This window comes from Callithrix jacchus, chromosome 12 (genome assembly GCF_049354715.1).
Source record: "Callithrix jacchus isolate 240 chromosome 12, calJac240_pri, whole genome shotgun sequence".
NCBI lineage: Eukaryota > Metazoa > Chordata > Mammalia > Primates > Cebidae > Callithrix > Callithrix jacchus.
This window is the reverse complement of record NC_133513.1, coordinates 56200001-56223574: the sequence shown is the minus strand read 5'-3', so window position 1 is coordinate 56223574 and position 23574 is coordinate 56200001. Positions and strand designations below refer to the sequence as shown.

The window sequence follows — 23574 nt, the reverse complement described above, 5'->3', positions numbered from 1 at the left end:
AAAAAAAAAAGAGTGACCTTCCTCCTTCCTCCAAGTAAGATAATTCTTTCCTGCCTGATTATGTGTGTTTGAACTGGTTTTTTTCTCTGCCTTCAGACTTGAACTGAAACACTAACTCTCCTTTATTCTTGACACTACTGGCCTTCAGACTGGAACTAAATCTCTACTCTCCTGGGTCTCCACTTTGCCAACTCATCTTGCAGGTTTAGGGCTTGCCTGCCTCCATAATTGTGTGTGCCAATTCTTTATTTTACACACACACACACACACACACACACACTACTCAATAGGATAGATGTAATCTCCAATTGGTTCTGTTTCTCTGGAGAACCCTGACTACCATGAAATCCTCCTGCCTCAACCTCCTGAGTAGCTGCAATTACAGGACATGCTTTTGATATATTTAGGTGAAAAGAGCAAGAATAAAAATTGAACACTATACTTCTAAGGGGTGAATTTTATGGTATGCAAATGATCTCAAAAATCACATGAGAAAAAAGTTGAACACACACACACACACACACACAATACAGATGAACAGAAAAAGGCTGAAAGAGAATACATTAAAATGCTAATAGTGTCATCTCTAGGAGCTGCAATTTTACATAACTTTAATAGTCTTATCTGTAGCTTTCTCACACAACACAGATTAAAGTACAATAAAGAAGAGTATAATTAAAAAAAATTGGAAAACGTATAAAGTGGAAAATGACTTAAACCCACATTGAATTTTCAAAAATTGGTCAAGAAAAGAGAACCACAATTCAAAGTGATGGGGGAAATGGTTGCGGTTTTGGGTGGAGGTGGAGGTGGGGCGTGGTGTACACGTCAGTGTTTGGAGAGAGGAAGGAAGAGCTACTAACAAAGCCACTGTGTGGTTCACATGTGGGGAAGAGGCTGCTGAAGTGGTCTAGATAGAGAAGGTTCATCTGTGATGAGCTGGGGAATGCAGAGAGAGAGAGAGCGAGCGAGTGTGTGTGTGTGTGTGTGTGTGTGTGTGTGTGTAGTTACAGGTTCACTTATGCAGGCACAAAGGGTATTGGAATGTATGGAAATATGTAAGTAAATCTAGCCATATAACTGATATTCAGCAGTCCAAAAACTAGGCAGGAGGAGAGCCCTAAAACTTGGAGAGACACCTAGCATCCCAACTAAATATAGAAGTCTCAGGTTTTATAAACAGCTCTATCCTGGATTAAAATTTTCACAAATTGGGCTGAGTGTGGTGGCTCATGCCTGTAATCCCAGCACTTTGCGATGCCAAGATGGGCGGATCGTCTGAGGTCAGGAGTTCAAGACCAGCCTGGCCAACACGGTGAAACCCCATCTCTACAAAAATACAAAAATTAGCTGGGTGGCTGGGCGCGGTGGCTCAAGCCTGTAATCCCAGCACTTTGGGAGGCCAAGGCGGGTGGATCACGAGGTCAAGAGATCGAGAGCATCCTGGTCAACATGGTGAAACCCTGTCTCTACTAAAAATACAAAAAATTAACTGGGCATGGTGGCGCGTGCCTGTAATCCCAGCTACTCAGGACGCTGAGGCAGGAGAATTGCCTGAACCCAGGAGGCGGAGGTTGTGGTGAGCTGAGATCGTGCCATTGCACTCCAGCCTGGGTAACAAGAGCAAAACTCTGTCTCAAAAAAAAAAAAAAAAAATTAGCTGGGCATGATTGCAGGTGCCTGTAATCCCAACTATTTGGGAGGCTGAGACACAAGAATTGCTTGAACCTGAGAGGCGGAAGTTGTAGTGAGCTGAGATTGTGCCACTGCACTCTAGTCTGGGCGACAGAGCGAGACTCCACCTCAAAAAAAAAAAAATTCACAAATTGTACTCACAACTGACAGTGGCTACTATGTCTCAATTTCTCAGTCTGTATATGAAAGGGAGCTGTATTTCTTGTTTTCCACCTACCTCAGAGAATTGCTACAGAATAAAAAAAATAGAAAGTTACCCATGTCATGGAGCTGTTGTGTAATAGAGTTGCTACCATCAAAAATTGTTCCCCAGTGATTTCTTTTTTGTTTGTTTGTTTTGAGACCAAGTTTCCCTCTGTTGCTCAGACTGTAGTGCAATGGCTCAATCTCAGATCTCGGCTCACTACAACCTCTGCCTCCCGGGTTCAAGCCATTCTCTTGCCTCAGCTTCCCCAGTAGCTGGGATTACAGGCACATGCCACCACGCCTGGCTAACTTTTTTTGTATTTTTAGTAGAGATGAGTCTTCACCATGTTGACCAGGCTGGTCTCGAACTCCTGACCTGAAATGATCCACCCGTCTTGGCCTCCCAACATACTGGAATTACAGGTGTGAGCCACCACACCCAGCACCCCCCTTTTTTTTGAGACAGATTCTTGCTCTGTTGCCCAGACTGCAGTGCAGTGGTGCAATCTCGGTTCATTGAAACCTCTGCCTCCTGGGTTTAAGCGATTATTTTGCCTCAGCCTCCTGAGTAGCTTGGATTACAGGCGCCCACCGCCATGCCTGTCTAATTTTTGTATTTTTAGTAGAAACAGGGTCTCACCACGCTGGCCAGGCTGGTTTTGAACTGACCTCAACTGATCCACCCGCCTCAGCCTCCCAAAGTCCTGGGATTACAGGCGTGAGCCACCGTGCGAGGCCATGATTTCTAATTTAGAAATGCTAAATTTGGGGTAGGGAGCAATGGCTCAATCCCAACACTTTGGGAGGCTAGGGTGGAAGGATTGCTTGAGCCAAGGAGTTTGAGACCAGCCTGCAAAACATAGGGGACCCTTGTCTCTGTTTCTTTTTAAACGTATTTATTTATTATTTTTTTTAGTAGAGATGGGGTTTTGTCATGTTGGCCAGCCTGGTCTTGAACTACTGAAATCAGGTGATCCACTTGCCTGCATCCCACAAAGTGCTGGGATTACAGGCATGAGCCACCACTCCTGGTCCAGGACCCTTGTCTCTATTAAAAAAAAAAAAAAGCTAGGTGTGATGGCGGTACACACCTGTAGGTGGGAGAGGATTGCTTAAGCCCAGGAGGTTGAGGCTATAATGAGCTGTGGTCACACCACTATACTCCAGCCTGGGTGACAGAGCTAGATCTTGTCTCAAAAAAAGAAAAAAATAAATGCTATTTTTTTTTTTTTTACATATCTTACAATGTTCCCTATCATTAGTGGTCTCCAAACTACACAGTAAAGAGTAATGTTGAGCTAGCCACAATCAAGAGTAAATGTCACACAGTCATTTACCTCTGTAGCTTATAATTCTGTAGCAATTTCCCTTTTCTTCCTTATCTTTGAGTTGCATGAACATTCACTTCAGTCTGACTAATCACTGATCTGGAACATTTGCCCACCTTCTGCCTTGTTCATTCTGAAATGTCTGCCCTCTTGCCTGCCTAACCAAACATTATTCTTCCTTTGAGGGCAGATTTAGTTCCATTGTCCCATAGACTCTTTTATCCTTAGGACTATGGGAATATCCTTCTGCTTGGAATTTGAGCATCACACACTCTTTTGATGATTCCTTAGTCTAGCCATGCTATGAACTGACCTCTCTCTTTCTATAGTAACATTTGAGTCCTTAATAATCTGTGCTATGTTGAGTGAGATGGAAAACTTTATTATCCCCATTTAGACATTAGAAAACAGATTTGTAATTTTCCAAGTGTCAAATGAGAACCATATGGCTAAGTGCCCACATAAATCTGGGGTTCTATTACTGTGGAGGAAGAGCAGAACAGACATACTGGAGGACATCTAGCAGCCTGTGTCATAGGAGAGAAATGTAAAATTATCATGTCAGAAAAGCGCAATTCAAAGGGTTAGTTACAAACAGCTCATGCCAGGGCCTTGTTATGGGAAATCATAAAGAAAGAACTGCAAGTGGACCTTAAGGGTAGGTATATTAGTGATCTATTGTTATGAGCAAATCACCACAAACTAGAGGCCTAAAACAACACTCATTTTTTATTTCACAACTGTGTAGGTCAGAAGTCCTGAATGGTGTGACTGGGTTCTCTGCTCAGTGTTGCAAAGCTGAAATAAAGGTGTCTTCTGGACTAAAATCAAGGTGTCCACTGGAGCTCTCAGCTGGAGGAAAAATCTGTTCTCAAGATCATTCTTCTTGTTGGTAGAGCTCAGCTCCTTGTAACTGTGTGACTAAGTTCTCCATTTCCTTGCTGGCTGTCAGTCAGGGGTCATTCTCAGCTCCGAGAGGCTGCCCACATTCCTTGACACACGGCCTCCCACATCTTGAATATAGCAATAGCTCATCAAATCCTCTTGTGTTTTTGAGTTCATATGTTGTGACTGGCCAGAGAAGAAACTCTGCTTTAAAAGAGCTCATGGGATTAGGTCAAGCCCACTTGGATAATCTCCCTATTTTAAGACCAACTGTGCTATATAATGTAATCTAATTATGAAAGTAAAATTCATTATATTCACAGCCTGGGGATTATGGAGAGTGTATATACTCAGAGTGAGAAATCCTGGGGGACATCTTAGAATTCTGTCTACCCCAATAGGTAAGAGTTAGACAAGCACAGAGAGCTTTCTAGGTGGGAAAGAAATGCGGAGAAAAACTCAAAAGTGAAACTCTACCAGGAATTTCTGGAGACTGTGAATATGTCAGTTTGTGACTGCTCTAATAATGATAATTGTTTCTTTTACTGAAGTTCTCCTGGGTGCTTTACAAATTCATTCACTAATCCTTACATCAGCTCTATGAGGGTGCTATTGTCCCACTTTAATAAAGAAAGAAGTTCTAGCAGAGCGAAGAAAAGCCTCTTGCCAGAGTTATATCTCCAGTTGTAAAGCTGGGGTTCTGGGTAGATCTCTGGATAGCTCTGAATATGTGCTGTTTGCACTGTTTAACCTGCCTGTCTGTGGGTCTAGGTGGGGAAGCTGAAGGCAGTAAGGTTGGTCTGGGACCTAGAAGATTGTGGAGGGCATTGGTGTTAGCATGTGCTAACAGCCCCAAGAAAGATTTTAGAGGGAGCCAGTGAATGTGGGAATGAGGGGGACAAAGTGGGTATGATTATGGACTGGTGGGGGGAGCACAAGGGCTGGATGTGCCATGTGATATTTTAGGGAGGTTAATATGGCCAGTCAGTCGTTAAAGACGATTACGTGATCAAGCCTTTGAATCTTTCTACCAATCTGTAGGAAAAATTTAGGGCAGAAGAACAGGTTAAACTGCACATAAATATATAATCAGCAAAGTGGGGACAAGATGGGGATTTTTGGGAGGCCATATACACTTTGGGAGGCCAAGGCAGGTGGATTTCTTGATTCCAGGAGTTTGAGATTAGCCTGAACAATATGGCAAAACCTTATCTCTACCAAAATCACAAAAATTAGCTAGGCGTGGTGGCATGTACCTGTGGTCCCAGCTACTTGAGATGCTGAGGTGGTAGAATCACCTGAGCCTAGGGAGGTCAAGGCTGCAGTGAGCCAAAGTCACACCACTGCACTACAGCCTGGGCAATAGGAGTGAGACCCTATCTCAAAAAATAAAAAATAAATACAATAAAATAATTTAAACGACAACAAAAAAATCATATAGTTCCATCACTTAACTTTTTTTTTCTTAATTTCTTCAATTTTTTTTTTTCTGGAAAGGAGTCTCGCTCTGTCACCCAGTGTAGTGGTGTAATCTTGGCTCACTGCAACCTCTACCTCCTGGGTTCAAGCGAGTCTCCTGCCTCAGCCTCCCGAATAGCTGGGATTACAGGTACCTTTTAGTAGAGATGGGGTTTCACCATGTTGGCCAGGCTGGTCTGGAACTCCTGACCTCAGGTGATCCGCCCACCTCAGCCTCCCAAAGTGCTGGGCTTACAGACGTGAGCCACCGCACCTGGCCCCATCACTTAAATATTAATACTATTAACACAAAGCAATGGGCAGGAAAACAGCTCTGGTGGTTGTGGTAGGACTAGACAAAAGTTTTCATTTGATGTGACAATCTTTTGCTTGGAGGCATTACTGAAAGTGTTTTTGTCTCAGAATGGGAAAGCTTGGGCAAGAGCGAATTTGAAGCAAGTAAGACGTTCAGAAGATGTCTTATACAAAGCATCAGGTAACTGGATAATTTGATCTTACCTATCAAAATATAAAATGCACATACTTTTGCATTTTTCACTTCCCTTGAGACATTTGCCCTAGATAAACACACAGATGTGCAGCACAGAGGAAAGTACAATTCATGCAGAATTTTTTTTTTTAATAGTGAAAACCTGAACCCAACCCAAGTCTATGACTAGGAAATTGGTTCTGTAAATAGTTTTATTTCATGCAATGGAATACCATGCAGTCATTAAAAATAATTAGATAGACCTATCTTTACCAACAGTGAAAGATAAGGGCATTTTCATCAAGGGCAAAACATACCTAGTTCCAGGAAAACGTTTATTAATCTCATTTACTTAGAACAGATATATGTAGAAGCGAATCTATAGACAAATGTCTAGAAGGCTACACACCCAGCTGTTAAGACTGTCTCTGAGGAGGGTAGAGGGTGGAGTCTGCGTTTACATGAATGGGACGCTGCTGTTTCTCAGTGCGCCTCTGCTGTTTGAATCTTTTACTAAAAACCTTTCCATGCACTGCTGAGAGGGAATGGAAAGAATATTTTGAGGGTTTCGTGTGAAGGGAAAAGTTGAGGAGGGGACGCGGGAGACCCCTTGGTCTCATTAGACTCTAGCACCGCCTGAGGTGAGGAGATCCCGCCCCGCTGAGGTGATTCTGCAGAGGGGAGGAGCTCACCAGATCCGAGGGGGGAGGCGGCCCGGGGGCGGGGCCAGCCGACTCCAGTCGCCCGCTCCGCTCCCACTATGCCCTTATAAGGAGCGCCCAGCGTTGGGGCTCGGGAATCCGGTAGCAATCCCGGCGGCTCAGCCCCAATCTCAGGCCCCTCCCTTGGGAATGAGGGTGGGGCGGGGTTTGGCGGCGCGGTGGCTGGGGCGGAGCATCTCGAAAAGGGACCAGTAGGAGTGGCGGCCCGGGTCTGAGCGGCGCTAACATTGGGCGCGGCGACGCGAGGAGGCGGGGCATCCGTGAGGCTGGTTACGCTAAGGGAAGCCCCAACTCCGTAGTTGCTGCTCGGAGTCTGTCTCTTCGCCGGTTCCCGGCCCCGTGGATCCCACTTCTCTGTTGCCTGCGGTTCGCCGCCCCGCTCGCCGCCGCGATGCCTGTGTTTCATACGCGCACGATCGAGAGCATTCTGGAGCCGGTGGCACAGCAGATCTCCCACCTGGTAATCATGCACGAGGAGGGCGAGGTGGACGGCAAAGCCATTCCTGACCTCACCGCGCCCGTGGCCGCCGTGCAGGCGGCAGTCAGCAACCTCGTCCGGGTGAGCGCGCAGGGCCTGTCGCGGAGGCGGGCGCGGGAGTTGTCCCCGGGGCCCCGGCCCGCTTCGCGGCTGCCCTTGGCCGGCTCGCTGGCCCTGGCTTTTCGCGTGGGCTCCGGAGCCGGGAGCAAAGGGTTCTAATGGCCGCTTCCCCCCCTGTGACCTTGAGCGAGTCCTGAGACTCGCCTGGCCTCAGTGTCCTCATCTATGAAATGGGAGCAGTCATGAAAAAGGCTGCCTTGCGGGCTTGTTGTGAAGATCCGGGGAGGTATTATTTGTGTATTGCCTCGCGCGGCGTGTGGCCCACAGCAGACGCCCGGTAAATGAGAGTTGCTGGGATGTCTGAGGGTCCCTGCTCCGCGCAGGCTTCGTCCCCTCGTTGACCCTCTCGCTTTCAGCGCCTTTTTAGGCCTCCTTGATCTGGCCTGTGTGGGGGAGGGAGAGCGGGCCCTCCCACGGATCCCTGCCTTCTCTCCCAGGGATCCTTATTTGAGTAACGTTGTCCTCCTTTCTAATACTTCTGCCCCTCACCCTATGACTTGCGTCGCCCACCCCCGCTCGCCAGAGATCTCTGCATTCGGTCCTTTTATTCACTTGCCTCACTCTCTGTCGCCTCCTCCTCCCTCCTGGGCATTTTACTTCTGCTCACTCCTTTGGCACTCACACCTTTATGCAGTCATTCGTGACCACAACCTCAATTTTTCCTTCCGCTCAGCTCTGCTGCCCTTCGTTTCATTCCCTCCTGTGGACATTTCCACCTGGCTTTACCTGCTGTCAAACGGCCTTCTCCCACTGGGGCCATTCCAGACTCGGGGCCCTCTTTGGCCCCTCCTCCTGGCAGGAAGCAAGATGGAGCTGTTGGGAGAGGCCTGTGGAATCTGGGATCTGCCGCCCCTGCCGGAGAGAAGGCTGGGGTATCCCCTCCCCATCCACAACTTTCCTGGTGGCTCTGCACACCCCCTGTAACCCACAGCTGTAACCACTAATCACTAATAAACGAGGTGATTCCTGGAGGAGGTGGAGCCTACGTCTGAAATGGGAAAAAAGAGGTGCTGAGACCAGTCTCCCAACACTCCTCTGGCTAATGCCACACATTTCTTTCCCCCCCTAGGTGGGTGACTCAGACTGGTCCTGCTTGTGAGGAACAACTGGAAAAAGTTCATACTGCTCCCCCACTGAGCTGTGTAAATAGTGTATGTCAGGGCAATTGGGAGCAACTGTGGGTCTGTCTGGGTGGGGCTTGGGTTGCTTATCTGATTCAAGCACTTTAGGGCACTTAGAGGTTCTTTAGCAGCTGAAAGTCTTTCTCAGTCTTCAGGGGTCCCTGGACTGTCTCAAGCAATTCAGGAGACTGGTAGCTAGGAAGACAGGGAGAGACACCACCGACGAAATTCCCGATCTTACTTCTGTATAGCTTTAGTAAGAATCTATTCATTCAATAAGAATGTTGTATTCATTCACAATGTCTACTTGTACATTGCTCTTCTTTTTATAACTAATTTGAACAGAGCACTCCAGAGTACATTCTTATGTAGTGTTGTCTAACCTGGCTGCATTCCAGGCCTCCATTTTTCAACAAATAGGAAACAATGTAAAGAGACAAGGTAATAGTGTCTCTCCATGTAGTACTTCAGGAAATGAAATCTTAAAACCACATGTTGCACTTGGAACAGAGCTAGTGTAGTCTAGGGGTTGATATCTGGTTAGGCTATTTAGAGAAAAGTTATTTATGGGCTTCCATTGCCATGAATTAATAAGCATTGAATGTCTTTTATATGGAAAGCATTGCAATAAATCAGTGGTTCTCAGCTTGGAGTGTGCATGAGAATCATCAGCGGGGCTTTTTAGAAATAAAGATGTCCAGCTCCCATGGGTCAAGGCGTTTGTATTTTGCTTTTTTTTTTTTCTTTTTTTGAGACTGGGTCTCTCTCTGTCATGCAGGCGCTGGAGTGCAGTGGCATGATCATAGTTCACTGCAGCCTCCATCTCCTGGGCTGAGAAAATCCTCCTGCCCCACCCTCCTGAGTAGCTGAAGGCCTTTGTATTTTTTTTTTTTGAGACGGAGTCTTGCCCTGTCACCCAGGCTGGAGTGCAATGGCACAATCTCAGCTCACTGCAATCTCTGCCTCCCAGGTTCAAGCAATTCTCCTGCCTCAGCCTCCTGAGTGGCTGGGATTACAGGCTCATGCTACCATGCCCAGCTAATTTTTTTGTATCCTTAGTAGAGATGGGGTTTCACCATGTTAGCCAGGCTGGTCTTGAACTCCTGACCTTGTGATCTGCCCGCCTCCGCCTCCCAAAGTGCTGGGATTGCAGGCATGAGCCACCACATCTGGCCTTTTTTTGTTTTTGTTTTTGTTTTTTTTTTGAGATGGAGTCTTGCTCTGTCACCAGGCTGCAGTGCAGTGGTGCAATCTCAGCTCACGGCAACCTTCACCTCTCGGCTTCAAGTGATTCTCCTACCTCAGCGTCCCAAGTAGCTGGGACTACAGGTGTGTGCCACCAGCTAATTTTTGTATTTTTAGCAGAGAGGGTTGGCTAGGATGGTCTCGATCTCTTGACTTCGTGATCTGTCTTCCTCGGCCTCCCAAAGTGCTGGAAGTCATGAGCCATTGTGCTTGGCCAGGCCTTTGTATTTTTAAGAAGTTCCATAGGTAACTGTGATATATACACTTAGTTAGGAAACACTGTAATGCACACTATGAGGGAAATTCCAAAGAAATAAGCTGGGTCTTAAAGATGAAAACAATGATATGTAGTTAAGTTACATACTTCCCAACACATGCAAAAGAGGGAACTTGAGATTGGTGGTAGCTATGGGTTAGCAGAGACAAAGTAGGGAGGATCGTGCTGATAAATAGTTAATCATGACCGAAGGTACTTATGAGTAAGTTACTTCCAGGTTACAGCTAGTAGATTATCTTGATCACAGTTCAGGAGACAAGTTGGAGAGAAATTGGAGATTAAGTTGGTGCGAGACATACGGGCAGTGTAACATAGGCCTTATCTAATAAGATGAGCAAAGAGAGCAGGAGGGGGAGGAGGAAGAGAATAGTGTGTGAGAAAGACTGTGTGAGAATGGCATGTGAAAACAGTATAGTGTGTTTTGCGGAGGCCAGAGGACCTACCCATTTATTCGCATTCTCAGTGCCAATTGTGACTGTTAAATATGTGGATTCTGTACATGCTTCAAATTGTTCTCGGAGGTAACACGTTGTCTGCTATTTCTCTCTTTTTAAAAAATTTTATTTTGGTTTTAAATAGAGACAGGGTCTTGAATCCCTGGGCTCAAGTAATCCTCCTGCCTTGGCCTCCCAAAGTGCTGGATTACTGTTGTGAGCCACTGTTCTGGCCTGATATTTCTTTTATGGTCCTCAGTTCCTGCCCTCAAAATTGGCACATGGGATCACTCAATAAATATTGTTGAAGGAACTGTGGGAAGGGAGACAAATTGGGAAGCTTTTTAAATTGGTTGGTTATGAAGAAAATGAAGGCCTGGATTTGGGTGTGGCTGGGAAAATGGAGAAGGAATTAATCAGAAATATAGTAGAAGAAGAAATAATAGAACTGGATAATTGAACTCTGAATTTGCTAGGAAAGAAAAATGGTATTACTGTAAACTAATGAAACTGATTTTAGAGCAAATCTGGAATTTATATAATCTTGGTGAGTGTTTCTTGGGAGTTACTTTGGGAGGTTATATCCTTATTCCAGTGCTTTTCTTTGGGAATTTATTTCAGATTATTTACATATGTATGCCAAATTAGTCTTATTTTGGTAAAGAAAACGTACGTTTTGACTGAAGTAGGCATTCTTGAGCTCAACTACTTTATTACTGTTCTTGAGTAGTCTAAATGACTTTTGGATATTTCCAAAATTAAAATTTACTAGATGAGGATGAAGTTCTCAATTGTACATAGTCATTCACTTGTCAAGCAGGTATTTATTGAGACCCCTTTGAATGTCAAAGCGATAAGTATCATGCTTGGCACAATCAGTATGATACTGGATTGGAGGTCTTAAGTAGCACTGAGGAAATAGAGAATGATGGAAAGTCAGAGGAAGGTGAGATAGAGGCTTTATGGAGGACATAACATTGAGCTGGGTCTTAAAGACAGATGGGATTTGAATATTTAGAGATGTGGTAAGAAAGGTATTACTTGGACCGGCCGGGCGCAGTGGCCCAAGCCTGTAATCCCAGCACTTTGGGAGGCCGAGGCGGGTGGATCATGAGGTCAAGAGATCGAGACCATCCTGGTCAATTTGGTGAAACCCCGTCTCTACTAAAAATGCAAAAAATTAGCTGGGCATGGTGGTGCGTGCCTGTAATCCCAGCTACTCAGGAGGCTAAGGCAGGAGAATTGCCTGAACCCAGGAGGTGGAGGTTGCGGTGAGCCGAGATCGCGCCATTTTACTCCAGCCTGGGTAACAAGAGCGAAACTCTGTCTCAATAAAAAAAAAAGAAAAAAAAAAAAGAAAGGTATTACTTGGTCAGGCATGGTGGCTCATGCCTGTAATCCCAGCACTCTGGGGGGCTGAGGCGAGTAGATCACAAGGTCAAGAGATCGAGACCATCCTAGCTAACCTGGTGAAACCCTGTCTCTACTGAAAATGCAAAAATTAGCTGGGCGTGGTGGCAGGTACCTTAGTCCTCGCTACTCAGGAGCTGAGGCAGGGGTGACTCAAGAAAGGAAGAAAGAGAGAGAGAGAAAGAGAGTGAGAGAGAGAGAGAGAAGCATTACTTACTTTTATGGGGGCAGGACTCATTAGGATTTGTAATTTCGTGAGTCATCACTTTTACTCACCCTAGGTGGGAGTTATTAATTTAATTTGAGATGGAGTCTCACTCTGTAGCCCAAGCTGGAGTGCAATGGCATGATCTTGGCTCACTGAAATTTCTGCCTCCTGGGTTCAAGCGATTTTCCTGCCTCAGCTTCCCAAGTAGCAGGGATTGTAGACATGCACTACTTAAAACTGTGTTTGAAGCAGTTTTAAACACAGAGAATCAGTCCAATGCAATAATGAAACAAGGGAGAGGAGGTAGTCAAGGGACAGGAGGTAGTCAAGGGACAGGAGGTAGTCAAGGGACCGGAGGTAGTCAAGGGAAGGGTGGGAAAGGAAAAATAGAGAAGGGGCACAAGAAATTCTAAGAAGGCTTGATTTAACAGGCAGTGTAAAAATGATACAAGTTTTAGACTGAGTACTTTGTAGCATGTATATAAATTTTTCTTTTTTTCATTAAAGTGGCCCATAGAAATGTGTCAATCTGTGATGTGACATTACAGTCATGCCAGTTTTATTAATGGGGCTTCAGATAATTTGCTTTCTCCAGTGCATCTGAGAGCATGTATTGCAAGTACTCCTTGGGCTCCTGAAATATTTATTTTTGAAATTTTTGTGACCTTGACTTTTATGGGCCTCACCCGTATATCATATGCTCTTGGGACCAGCTCTGGGACAAATAGCAATATTATCTTCACTTTACACTGGTAAATGGGAAAGACAGCTCTGCTCTTCTTTTGTTGTTATTTAGAGATGGAGTCTTGCTCTGTCACCCAGGCTGGAGTGCAGTGGTGTGATCATAGCTAACTGCAGCACTGAACTCCTGGGCTCAACAGATCCTCCCCACCTCAGCCTCCCTAGTAGCTGGGACTACAGGGGTGCACCTCCACCCTGGCTAATTTTTATTATTATTTTTTTGTAGAGATGGGGTTTCATCTTTTGAGACATAGTCTTGAACTCCTGCCCTCGAACAATACTTATGCTTCAGCCTCCCAAAGTGCTGGGATTATAGACATGAGCCATGTGTCCAGCCTACTGTGATCTTAAAAAGAGATCAGCAGTTAATCTTGTCATTGTAATGATCAGTATTAACATCTGAAAATATTTTTGCTTTTAAAATTTGGTTGATATTAGACTTTATTTCAGTTAAATAAACAACAGTGTTTGGGTGGGTGACTTTTTTTCTTCCTAATATTTTTCCATATTTTCCAATTTTTGAAAATTAATATATAATTCCTATGTTAAGGAAAAAGTAGAGTAAATAAAAAGAATATATATATGATCATTTATAGTTCATAAAATACTTTCATATTTATAATCTCATAGCAATCCTGTGGGTAGATATAGTGGTAGTCCCCATTTTACAGATGAGGGAGGATACTGTAGTTCAGATAAATTAAGTAACCTGCCCACAGTAGCACAGCTAGTTAACCTGGAACACAGCTAGTTGAACTGTGGTCTGTTGTTCCTGATCCTCTGCCTTTTTTCCACACCACCATTCCACATCTACTTAGAGCATAGTTGTTAAAAATCATTGGAGGTTTCCCATCTAGAATCAGAAGCAACAGGAATGCTGTTATTCATAGAGGTTCCATTTGTCCTGGGCCTGATAACAGTATCTGCTTAGAGCCTGGCTTTAGCATAGCCTTTGTGAATGGCCTCTATGAGAAGTATGATGTGAAGGTAAGCTTGCTTCATAGCCACACTCAATTTCATAGCATTTCTTTTTTGAGAAGTTATAGTAGATACAGATCAGCACAAAAGTATGCCTGAAAAACAGATAGAGTTTTTGTGGTGTATGTGATTGCTTAGCTTGAAGCCTATTAGAATGAAATCATATTTAAAATAATTTTGTAGATTCCCTAGGGAATCATGAAGTTTCATTTGTAAAACTGTTCCTACATCAAAAGAAATGTAAGAATGAGACAGATATCTATCTATCTATCTATTTTTTTCTGTTTTGAGACATAGTCTCGCTCTGTTGCCCAGGCTGGAGTGCAGTGGTGCGATCTTGGCTCACTGCAACCTCCGCCTCCCAGGTTCAAGCGATTCTCCTGCCTCAGCCTCTTCAGTAGCTGGGATTACAGATGTGTACCACCATGGCTGGCTAATTTTTTGAATTATTAGTACAGACGGGGTTTCACCATGTTGCCCAGGCTGGTCTCAAACTCCTGATCTCTTGTGATCCACCCGCCTTGGCCTCCCAAAGTGCTGGGATTACAGGTATGAGCCACTGCACCCAGCCAGAGACAGATATATATATTTTGTTTCAGTAATTTTTAACATTTACTCATGTGACTGAGAGAATAGAAGATTTTTGGAGATGAGCAGTTATCCTTCGGTATCCATGAGGGATTGGCTCCAGGACCCTTCTGAGATACCAAAATCTGCAGATGCTCAAGTTCCTTATATAAATTGGAGTGGTATTTGCATATAACTTATGCACATCCTCCTGTATACTTTGTCATCTCTAGATTACTTATACTGTAATACCCTATATGATGTAAATGTTAAAAATAGTTGTTATGCTGTGTTGTTTTAAATTTTTATTTTTATTGTTGCGTTATTTTTTATTTTTATTTTTATTTTTTTGAGACAGAGTTTCACTGTCACCCAGGCTGGAGTGCAGTTGCATGATCTCAGCTTATTGCAACCTCTGCCTCCCAGGTTCAAGTGATTCTCCTGCCTCAGCCTCCCAAGTAGCTGGGATTACAGGCACCCACCATCATGCCCAGCTAATTTTTGTAGTTTTAGTAAAGATGAGTTTCATGATGTTGGCCAGGCTGATCTCAAACTCTTGACCTCATGTGATCTACCCACCTTGGCCTCCCAAAGTGCTGGGATTACAGGTGTGAGCCACTGCACCTGGCCTATTTTTATTTTTATTTGCATATTTTTGTCCTCCAGTTGGTTGAATCCATAGATGTGGAACTCAAGGATATGCAGGGCTGACTGTATTTGTTTCTACAACTATATTTATAATTTTAATGGAACCACAACTTAATGTTTATATGTACACAGTGGAAAATTGGGCTTTTCTAAAGCTGTTATATAAATAGACCTGGTATAGCTCTAAATGGACAAAGTAAGAGGACAAAAGTCCTCTGGTATCAGTGACAGTAGCTTAGATTGGGTCTGCCTGTTACAGTCCTGGAGTAAGGACAAGAGTAGGAGAAACTACTTTTAAAGACTCACTTGAATTTTACCACTTCTTGGATATTTTTTAAAAAACAAACTAGCCTGGTTATTTCATATACAGGTTGAGTCGTCCTAATCTGAGAATCTGAAATGCTCCAAAATCTGTAACTTTTTGAGTATTGACACAATGCCACTCGTGGAAAATTCCACATCTGACGTTATGTGATGGGCAGAAGTCAAAACTTTGTTACATCCACAAATTATTAAACCTATTATATAAGATTACTTTCAGGCTATGTGTATAAGGTGTGTATGAAACCTAAATGAATTTTATAGTTAACCTTGGGTCCCAGCTCCAATATAGTTCATGATATATATGTAAAAATTCCCAAATCCAAAAAAACCTGAAATATGAGACACTTCTGATCTGAAGTCTTTCAGATAAGGGATATTTGATCCGTACTTACTTAATTACTCATCATTTATATAATTATGAAATGTTCATGTTTTATATATAGTCATTTTATTTTTATTTATTTATTTATTTATTTAGGGACAGGGCCTCACTCTGGTGCCCAGGCTGGAGTGCAGTGGCACGATCTGAGTTCACTGTAGCGTTGACCTCCTGGGCATTGATCCTCCCACCTCAGCCTCCTGAGTAGTTGGGACTACAGGCTTGTACCATCATGCCCAGCTATTTTTGTATTTTTAGTAGTATTTAAACAAATATCCAAAGGAGGTTTTGCCATGTTTCCCAGGCTGGTCTTGAACTCCTGGGCTCAAGTGATCCATCTGCCTTGGCCTCCCTAAGTGCTTTGTTTTCAGACGTGAGCCACTGTGCCTGGCCAGGATTGTCATTTTAAAAGCCTTCTGATGACTTCCTGGTCTTTCACTGCACCCTTAGGAAATGGGTAGGATGGGAATATCCTCATTATCTATAGCCTGTAGTTCAGCATAGCATGGAGATGCTCTCTTATTACACTCATTCTTGTTCAGTGTTTTTCGTCTCATAGGTCATAGGTTCCTCAGTGGCAGGGATGATGATGCCTGTCTGGGTTATAGGTATGCAATATAATTTTTTTCTTGAGACAGGTTTTGCTCTGTCACCCAGGCTGGAGTACAGTGGCTTATAAAAATAAAAATAAAATGACTATATATAAATGCTGAGATATAAATGATCTTGGTTTACTGTAACCTCCACCTCCTGGGTTCAAGCTATTCTCCTGCCTCAGCCTCCTGAGTAGCTGGGATTACAGGCACGTGCCACCATACCCAGCTACTTTTTGTATTTTTTAGTAGAGACAGGGTTTCACCATGTTGGCCAGGCTGGTCTTGAACTCCTGACCTCAAGTGATCCACTTGCCTTGGCCTCCCAAAGTGTTGGGATTATAGGCATGAGCCACTGCTCCCAGCCTAAATTTTTTTTTTTTTCTGAGATGGAGTTTCACTCTTGTTGCCCAGCCTAGAGTGCAGTGGCGCCATCTCTACTAATTGCAACCTTTGCCTCCCGGGTTCAAGTGATTCTCCTGCTTCAGCCTTCGAAGTAGCTGGGATTTCAGGCACCCGCCACCATTGCCAGCTAATTTTTTGTATTTTTAGTAGAGACAGGGTTTCACCATGTTGGCCAGTCTGATCTCGAATTCCTGTCCTCAGGTGATCCACCCACCTTAGCCTCCCAAAGTGCTGGTATTACAGGCATAAGCCACCACGCCCAGCCTAATTTTTTAAATTAAATGAACATATGCATAGCATTCATTTTTATTCATAACATATAGTATTAAGAATTACTCTGCAATGAATATTTCCCATCTCAAGCTTTCAAACATCTGATATAGCCAAATTTGAACCAGTTCATGGAATTTATAATGGGCTTTGACTGAAACAAGTGAAATATATATTAAGTGAGAGGAATGAATGGCTAACTGCCCATTGTTTGAGATAACAAAAGTGTTCAGGCTATTTTGAGTTGTGGTTTTTCTGTTTCAGAGTCATTTCAGCTATGCAGATCACTTACTAAATTCATAATGTGAGAGTATGTTGCCTTCTATCTGAAAGTGGCCTTGGGATTTTTGCATTCTCTTTTTGGGACTGTCTTTTTAAAATTTAAAGATTTAGACCAGATGTTGATATATTATTTGGAGCCCTGCTAGTTACAGTGTAGTCTCATACTATGAGTCAGAATTCCTCATTAAAGGATCTTTATTTCCCTGAACCATATGGCAAGAGATAAAGATATCATAAAGTTGGTCAGCTGCTTTTTTTGCTTTCTGGCTGATTTGGGCCCACCCTTTTCATTAAACCTTTAGGTCATGGTTTTGATGGTGGGGTATATTTTTACATAATAAACCAGCATTAGGGAAGTATCAAAAGAAGTAGCCATCCTTAATGAGCAAATATCAGAGATTAGCTGCTTTCTTTTTAGAGGTTTCTTTCTAGAATAATGCTCTTTGGTCAGAATTCTTGATGAGAAAGGTCCATTTGGTCAGTTCTTGTTGCTCTCAGGCAGGGCAGCCCTTAAACCTTTCCGTTTAGATAGGAGTAGAATAAAAAACAAACTTCTGCCTTGGCGTTTTTAAGCTTCAACAACTTTGAGTACTATATAATGTAAATCCTTCAGAGTTAACTTTTTGGGGGGAAATTCAAGTCTGTAATAAGACTGAAACACAAAGAAAAGAAATTTGATATATTGGAGGAAGGACCTCTCATTGAGAGCTTTCATCTGTCCTTTTCCTTGTTCCTTGAATCTGCAGAAATCTTGTAGTATATGTTTGAATATATTAGGCTACGTAAGTTCAGGTAACATAAGTTTCAAATTGTCTAGGTGGCTACAGCTTTTTTTTTTTCAGACAACTTTAGTACTTAATTCTGTTTCTATTGGGAATCGTTATGGAAAGGAAAGCTGTCTTACCTTTTTCCATTTTTATTTATTTATTTATTATTATTATTTTGAGATGGAGTCTCACTCTGTTGCCCAGGCTGGAGTGCAATGGCATGATCTTGACTCACTGCAACCTCTGCCTCCTGGGTTTAAGCAATTCTCTTGTCTCAGCCTCCCAAGTAGCTGGGACTACAGGCATGCATCACCCATGCCTGGCTAATTTTTACAATTTTAGTAGAGATGGATTTCAGCATATTGGCCAGCCTGGTCTTGAACTCCTGACTTCAAATAATCCACCTGCCTCAGCCTCCCAAAGTGTTGGGATTACAGATGTGAGCCACCACGCCAGCCATCTTTTTCTTTTCTTTTTTTCCTTTACTTTGAGATGGAGTCTTACTCTGTTGCCCAGCCTGGAGTGCAGTGGTAAGACCTCTCACTGCAACGTCTGTGTCCCAGGTTCAAGTGATCCTCTCTCCTTAGCCTCCCAAGTAGCCAAGATTAAAAGCATGCACCACCACACCTGGCTAATTTTTTGTATTTTTAGTAGAGACAGAGTTTCACCATGTTGGCCAGGCTGATCTCAAACTCCTGACTTCAAGTGATCTGCCCACCTTGGCCTCCCAAAGTGTTGGGATTATAGGGGTTAGCCACTGCATTCGGTTTACTTTTTTCTTCTTAACAAGTTACAAAAAGATTTATTAGGTAAGGAAGTTGAGATCAATAGGTAAGTAGGGAATTTTGTTCTTTGATATTTTTATCGTAATTAAAGTATTTTAGTTTTCATAGCACACTGAAAATAATATGATTGAACAGCATACTATTAGCAATCAACATTTTATCATGCTGAGTCTTCATATAGGCTGAAAGAATAATTTTTCTTGTTACAAAATAATACATTATTATTGAAATTTTAGAAAATCTATCTTTATTCTCAATCTTCTTTCAGTGTTTCTCAGCCTTTTTCATTTCGGTCTATTTGAACTTGATTTACATCATTTTTTCTTTTTACTCCAAACCAATTTATGTTTCTCTGGGTATAAATACAAATTTAACTATATATAGACGCACCAGCTCTTATCCTTTTCACAGTTAAAACGAAAAGAAAAACAAAACCCACTGCTAGTTCACTTTCCTGCTCATGAATTTCAAAGCAAGGTGAGGAAAAAACCCATTGTCTTGCAATGCCCCAAGACTTTCTCTGCCATTTGAGGAGCTGTGCTCTAGATAGGAAACTGCTATTTCAGAAAGTATGAAATAACTTCAAGGTGATGAACTACATCCTGAAAGAACTTCTGGTCTCAACATACTTATTAAGACATGGGGGCTGGGCGCAGTGGCTCATGCCTGTAATCCTAGCACTTTGGGAGGCTAAGATGGGTGGATCACCTGAACTCAGGAGTTCGAGACCAGCCTGGCCAACATGGTGAAACCCCGTCTCTACTAAAAATAAAAAAAATTAGCCGGGTGTGGTGGCAGGCACCTGTAATCCCAGCTACTTGGGAGGCTGAGGCAGGAGAATCGCTTGAATCTGGGAGGCAGAGGTTGCAATTAGCCAAGATTGTGTCATTGCACTCTAGTCTGGGTGACAAGAGTGAAACTCCTCTGTCTCCAAAAAAGAAAGAAAAAAGGACATGGGGTCAAATAACCATTGATTAAGTATGTGTATTGCATGCATGCAAAGAGGCAGAGTGGGATAGAGTGTTAGGTAAAAGGGAACTTGTATAATTAGACATAGGAAATGGGGAACTCACTGCCTTCTTTCAAGTTCCTTGGTAAAAACTTTGTAGATTTTGTGTCCTCATATACTGGATCATCAGTCCTTGATAACGGATTTTATCAAATTTTCTTCGCCCTTCCCTCCCTATTCCCCTAAGGTCTCTCCCTTTAGACTGTTGGTTTCCTGAGGGCAAGGACTGGGTTATATTCTTCATATTATTGGTTCTGTGTTTATCATAGTCCCTTGCTCATGGTAGTTCTTCAGTTAAGTGTGTTATGTTCTGATATTTGGGATGCCAGCTAGCATTTTAGGTTATTTCATGACAATAAGGATAGCTGATTATCTCTTGCCTCTATTGGAAGGCATGGTGTTTCTCTTTTCCTGCCATCAAATGTTGCTATGTATCAAATATTTCTACAGTCACAAAGAGAAACAAAGATTCATAAGTGATATTATATTGTGTTAGCACATATTCTGAACTTTTAGATTCCAAAAAATTCCTTTTCACTCCTGTCAGAAGTTAGCACACTGGATTGGCATGAATGTGGAGTGTGTGTATAGAGGAGAGAGGTGGTGAATCTTAGAACTCAAAATGGTTTACAAATATTGTTAAGCTGCAGAAAATAGAGTCTTTGGCCTTTAGAGAATTTCCCGCTGATAAAATTTCCAGTTGAATGACTTTTAAGGGGAAACTGGCTGAATTTCACTGCACTTCTTACCACAGCTGGCCACAATCCAAGTCAAAGTCATTCCTTCTTTTGAAATAAGCTTAAGTTATTCCCATGAGTAAGCTTTCTGTGAAGAAAGAGAAATGGCACAGTTGTTAGAGTTGAGAGTTGAGGGACCTCTATTATATAGCTTCTTTGTGTTTCCAGCCTTCTCTTTGTCCTGTTTCCATCCCTGGAGAACTGGCTCATCTTTTATCTAGCAGGTGGATAACATGTTTTTATTCATGCAATTAAAATAGATAAGGATATGTGAATGGGCTAGTAAATCTTATATAGAAAAAATTTAGATCAACAACACTTAAATTTCTCATTCTACAATTCTTCTCCCCCAAATAGTAAAATTATTTATCAAACTCTAGCTATGCACATTGTTAGGTGTTGGGAACAACACTAAGATATATAAGAGATGTTTATATCTTTTTTTGATATTCTCTGTTCGCAAGTTGCCTAAAACATAGGTGAAATCAATAATCTTATAAAAAATGTATCCACATTCTCCCCACCAACGTAATTGTTGCAGAATTTAAATTATTCTTTAAGAAGAGTTGTGTGTTACTACTACAAATAGAGTGTTTTTTTTTTTGAGACGGAGTTTCGCTCTTGTTACCCAGGCTAGAGTGCAATGGTGCGATCTCGGCTCACCGCAACCTCCGCCTCCTGGGTTCAGGCAATTCTCCTGCCTCAGCCTCCTGAGTAGCTGGGATTACAGGCATGCGCCACCATGCCCAGCTAATTTTTTGTATCTTTAGAAGAGACGGGGTTTCACCATGTTGACCAGGATGGTCTCGATCTCTTGACCTCGTGATCCACCCGCCTCGGCCTCCCAAAATTCTGAGATTACAGGCTTGAGCCACCGCGCCCGGCCTAGAGTGGTTTTTATTATTTGGAGTCATGGAGAATATGTGAAGTGGTAGTGACGTGGGGGAAGAGTGACACACACAGTGGGCCAGCAGCAGATTGAGACTGGTATAGTATGAGGGGAATGAGGAGGTGACAGGACACTTAGTTAGGAAGAGACCTTTGAACATTGGCCTCAGCTGCTTTCTGCTTGTGTCTACCCAAACTCATTGGGTTTTTGTTTCCTCCAAATCTCAGTGCTTCTTTTTGGCCTTCCTTCTGCCTGATGTACTCTTCCGTACTTCTTTACTTGGATAATTTCTACTAATCCTCAGTTCTCATATTAAATGTCCATTTTTCAGGGACACTTTACCTGACTACCTGTAAGCTAGGTTAGGTCCTTCTATCATGTACTTTCTATATTTTTTCCTTATTAGGCTTATCTCAGTTGTAATTAATTATTTGTGTGATTATCTCTTCCCACTAGAGCCTCAGGGGCAAATATTGGCTCTGCTGTGTTTGTCTCTGAATTTTTAGTATCCATTATGGTGCTTGGTATATAGTAGGATCTTGCCTTGTGTAGTAAAATATTTGTTGAATAAACAAATAGGAAGACCATTTAATGCTCCTACCAAAACTGTTTTAAGCTTCTTTGGAGAAATATATATCAGGCTGTGGTTGAACCTTGGTGAATGAAATTTAACTGCCAATTGGGAAAGTAGCTGTAAATCATTGCTTAACCCAGGACATTGCATGCAAAAGGACCATCTAATTCATGTTCCCTGAGTGAATAAAATCTAGGCATAGAGTCCTGGAGTGCAGACGGGGATAATCCTGCACAGCCCAACACAGGGTTATGCAGAACATGTAAGTGTAAATACGAAATAAACATGGATTTAGAATTCTCTATTAGTTTTGATCCTTTGCAAATGAGCAGAATAGCCATCTTTGGCAAAGTGCAGGTAGTATGAGTTAGCAAATACCAAAGTCAGACTTTAGATATAGATACTAGATAAATCAGCATATGATAATCAGCACATGATAAAAATTTTGGGAGACAGTAGAATATAATGGTTAAGAGTTAAACTCCTTAGTTTTAAATCTCACTATTGACACCTTTGAGATAGGTAACATTGAGGAAGTTATTCAATCTCCATTTCTCATGACCCTTCTGTGTAAAACAAAGCTAAAGATAGTATTTAGCTCATAATGTTGTTGTGTGGGTTAAATTAGTTCATTAAAATGTTTAGAATTATTCCTGACACAGAGCTAAGAGCTCAATGAATGTTAGATTTTATCATTACTATATTTTCCCATGATTTTAAGTCGTATTTTAAACGTTAGTCTAATGAAAAGGCAGTGTTTTTTTTTTTTTTTTTTTTAATGTCTAAGCATAGCTTCTAACTTTTACTCAACAAGGCAAAATGCCAATGAAAGCTTTCAGTAGAATTCCATATGTTGTGGAATATAGTTTTACTAACTGTGGGGAAAATATCACTCACAGTTTTAGGTGCTTGAATCTTTGATTGCCAGTTTCCCATGATTAAAGATAGACATAAAATTTTTAATTTATATTTCTTTTGTTAGAAGCAATAGTGACGGAAAAAGTATATACATATTTTCCAATTTAGAAGCAAGAATTAGGGTTTATGATTTATGATTTTAGCTCAAGCATTCATTGTCCTATTTTCTTTTCTTTTTTGTTTTTTGGAGACAGGGTCTCATTCTGTCACCCAGGCTGGAGTGCAATGGCTCAATCTTGGTTCACTGCATTCTGGACCTCCTGAGTTCGGGTGATTTTCCCACATCAGCCTTCCAAATAGCTAGGACTACAGGCGTACACAACCATGCCTAGCTAATTTTTTTTGTATTTTGTGTAGAGATAGGGTTTTGCTGTGTTGTCCAGGCTGGTCTTAAACTCCTGGACTCAAGTGATCCACCCACCTCAGCCTCCCAAAGTGCTGAGATTACAGGCATGAGCCACCATGCCTAGCCATTGTCCTATTTTATTAAAAAAAAAAAAAAAAAAGGCAAAACAAAAATCTCAAAGGAGTATCCAGGTCATTCACTGAAATAATAAGATAGAACGAGCTTTCTAGGTAGAGTTGAGAAATATGATGCATTTGTAAAATATAATTTATCACATTCTGGGAACAGCCAATTTAGTTTTGAGG

The 23574-nt window shown here is 42.3% G+C and overlaps 1 protein-coding gene across 4 annotated transcripts in view; it reads left to right on the top strand.

The window, feature by feature from the left end:
* The first annotated feature begins 7059 nt into the window (after positions 1–7059).
* The window catches only part of VCL (vinculin), a 125027-nt gene continuing 108512 nt past the window's right edge, over positions 7060–23574 (top strand). For all 4 annotated transcript variants that reach the window (XM_002756214.6, XM_002756213.6, XM_009009687.4 and 1 more), the window contains exon 1: positions 7060–7323. In XM_002756214.6, coding sequence (XP_002756260.3) covers positions 7156–7323 — 168 coding nt within the window. In that variant the 5' untranslated portion in view covers positions 7060–7155. The remainder of the gene's footprint in view (positions 7324–23574) is intronic.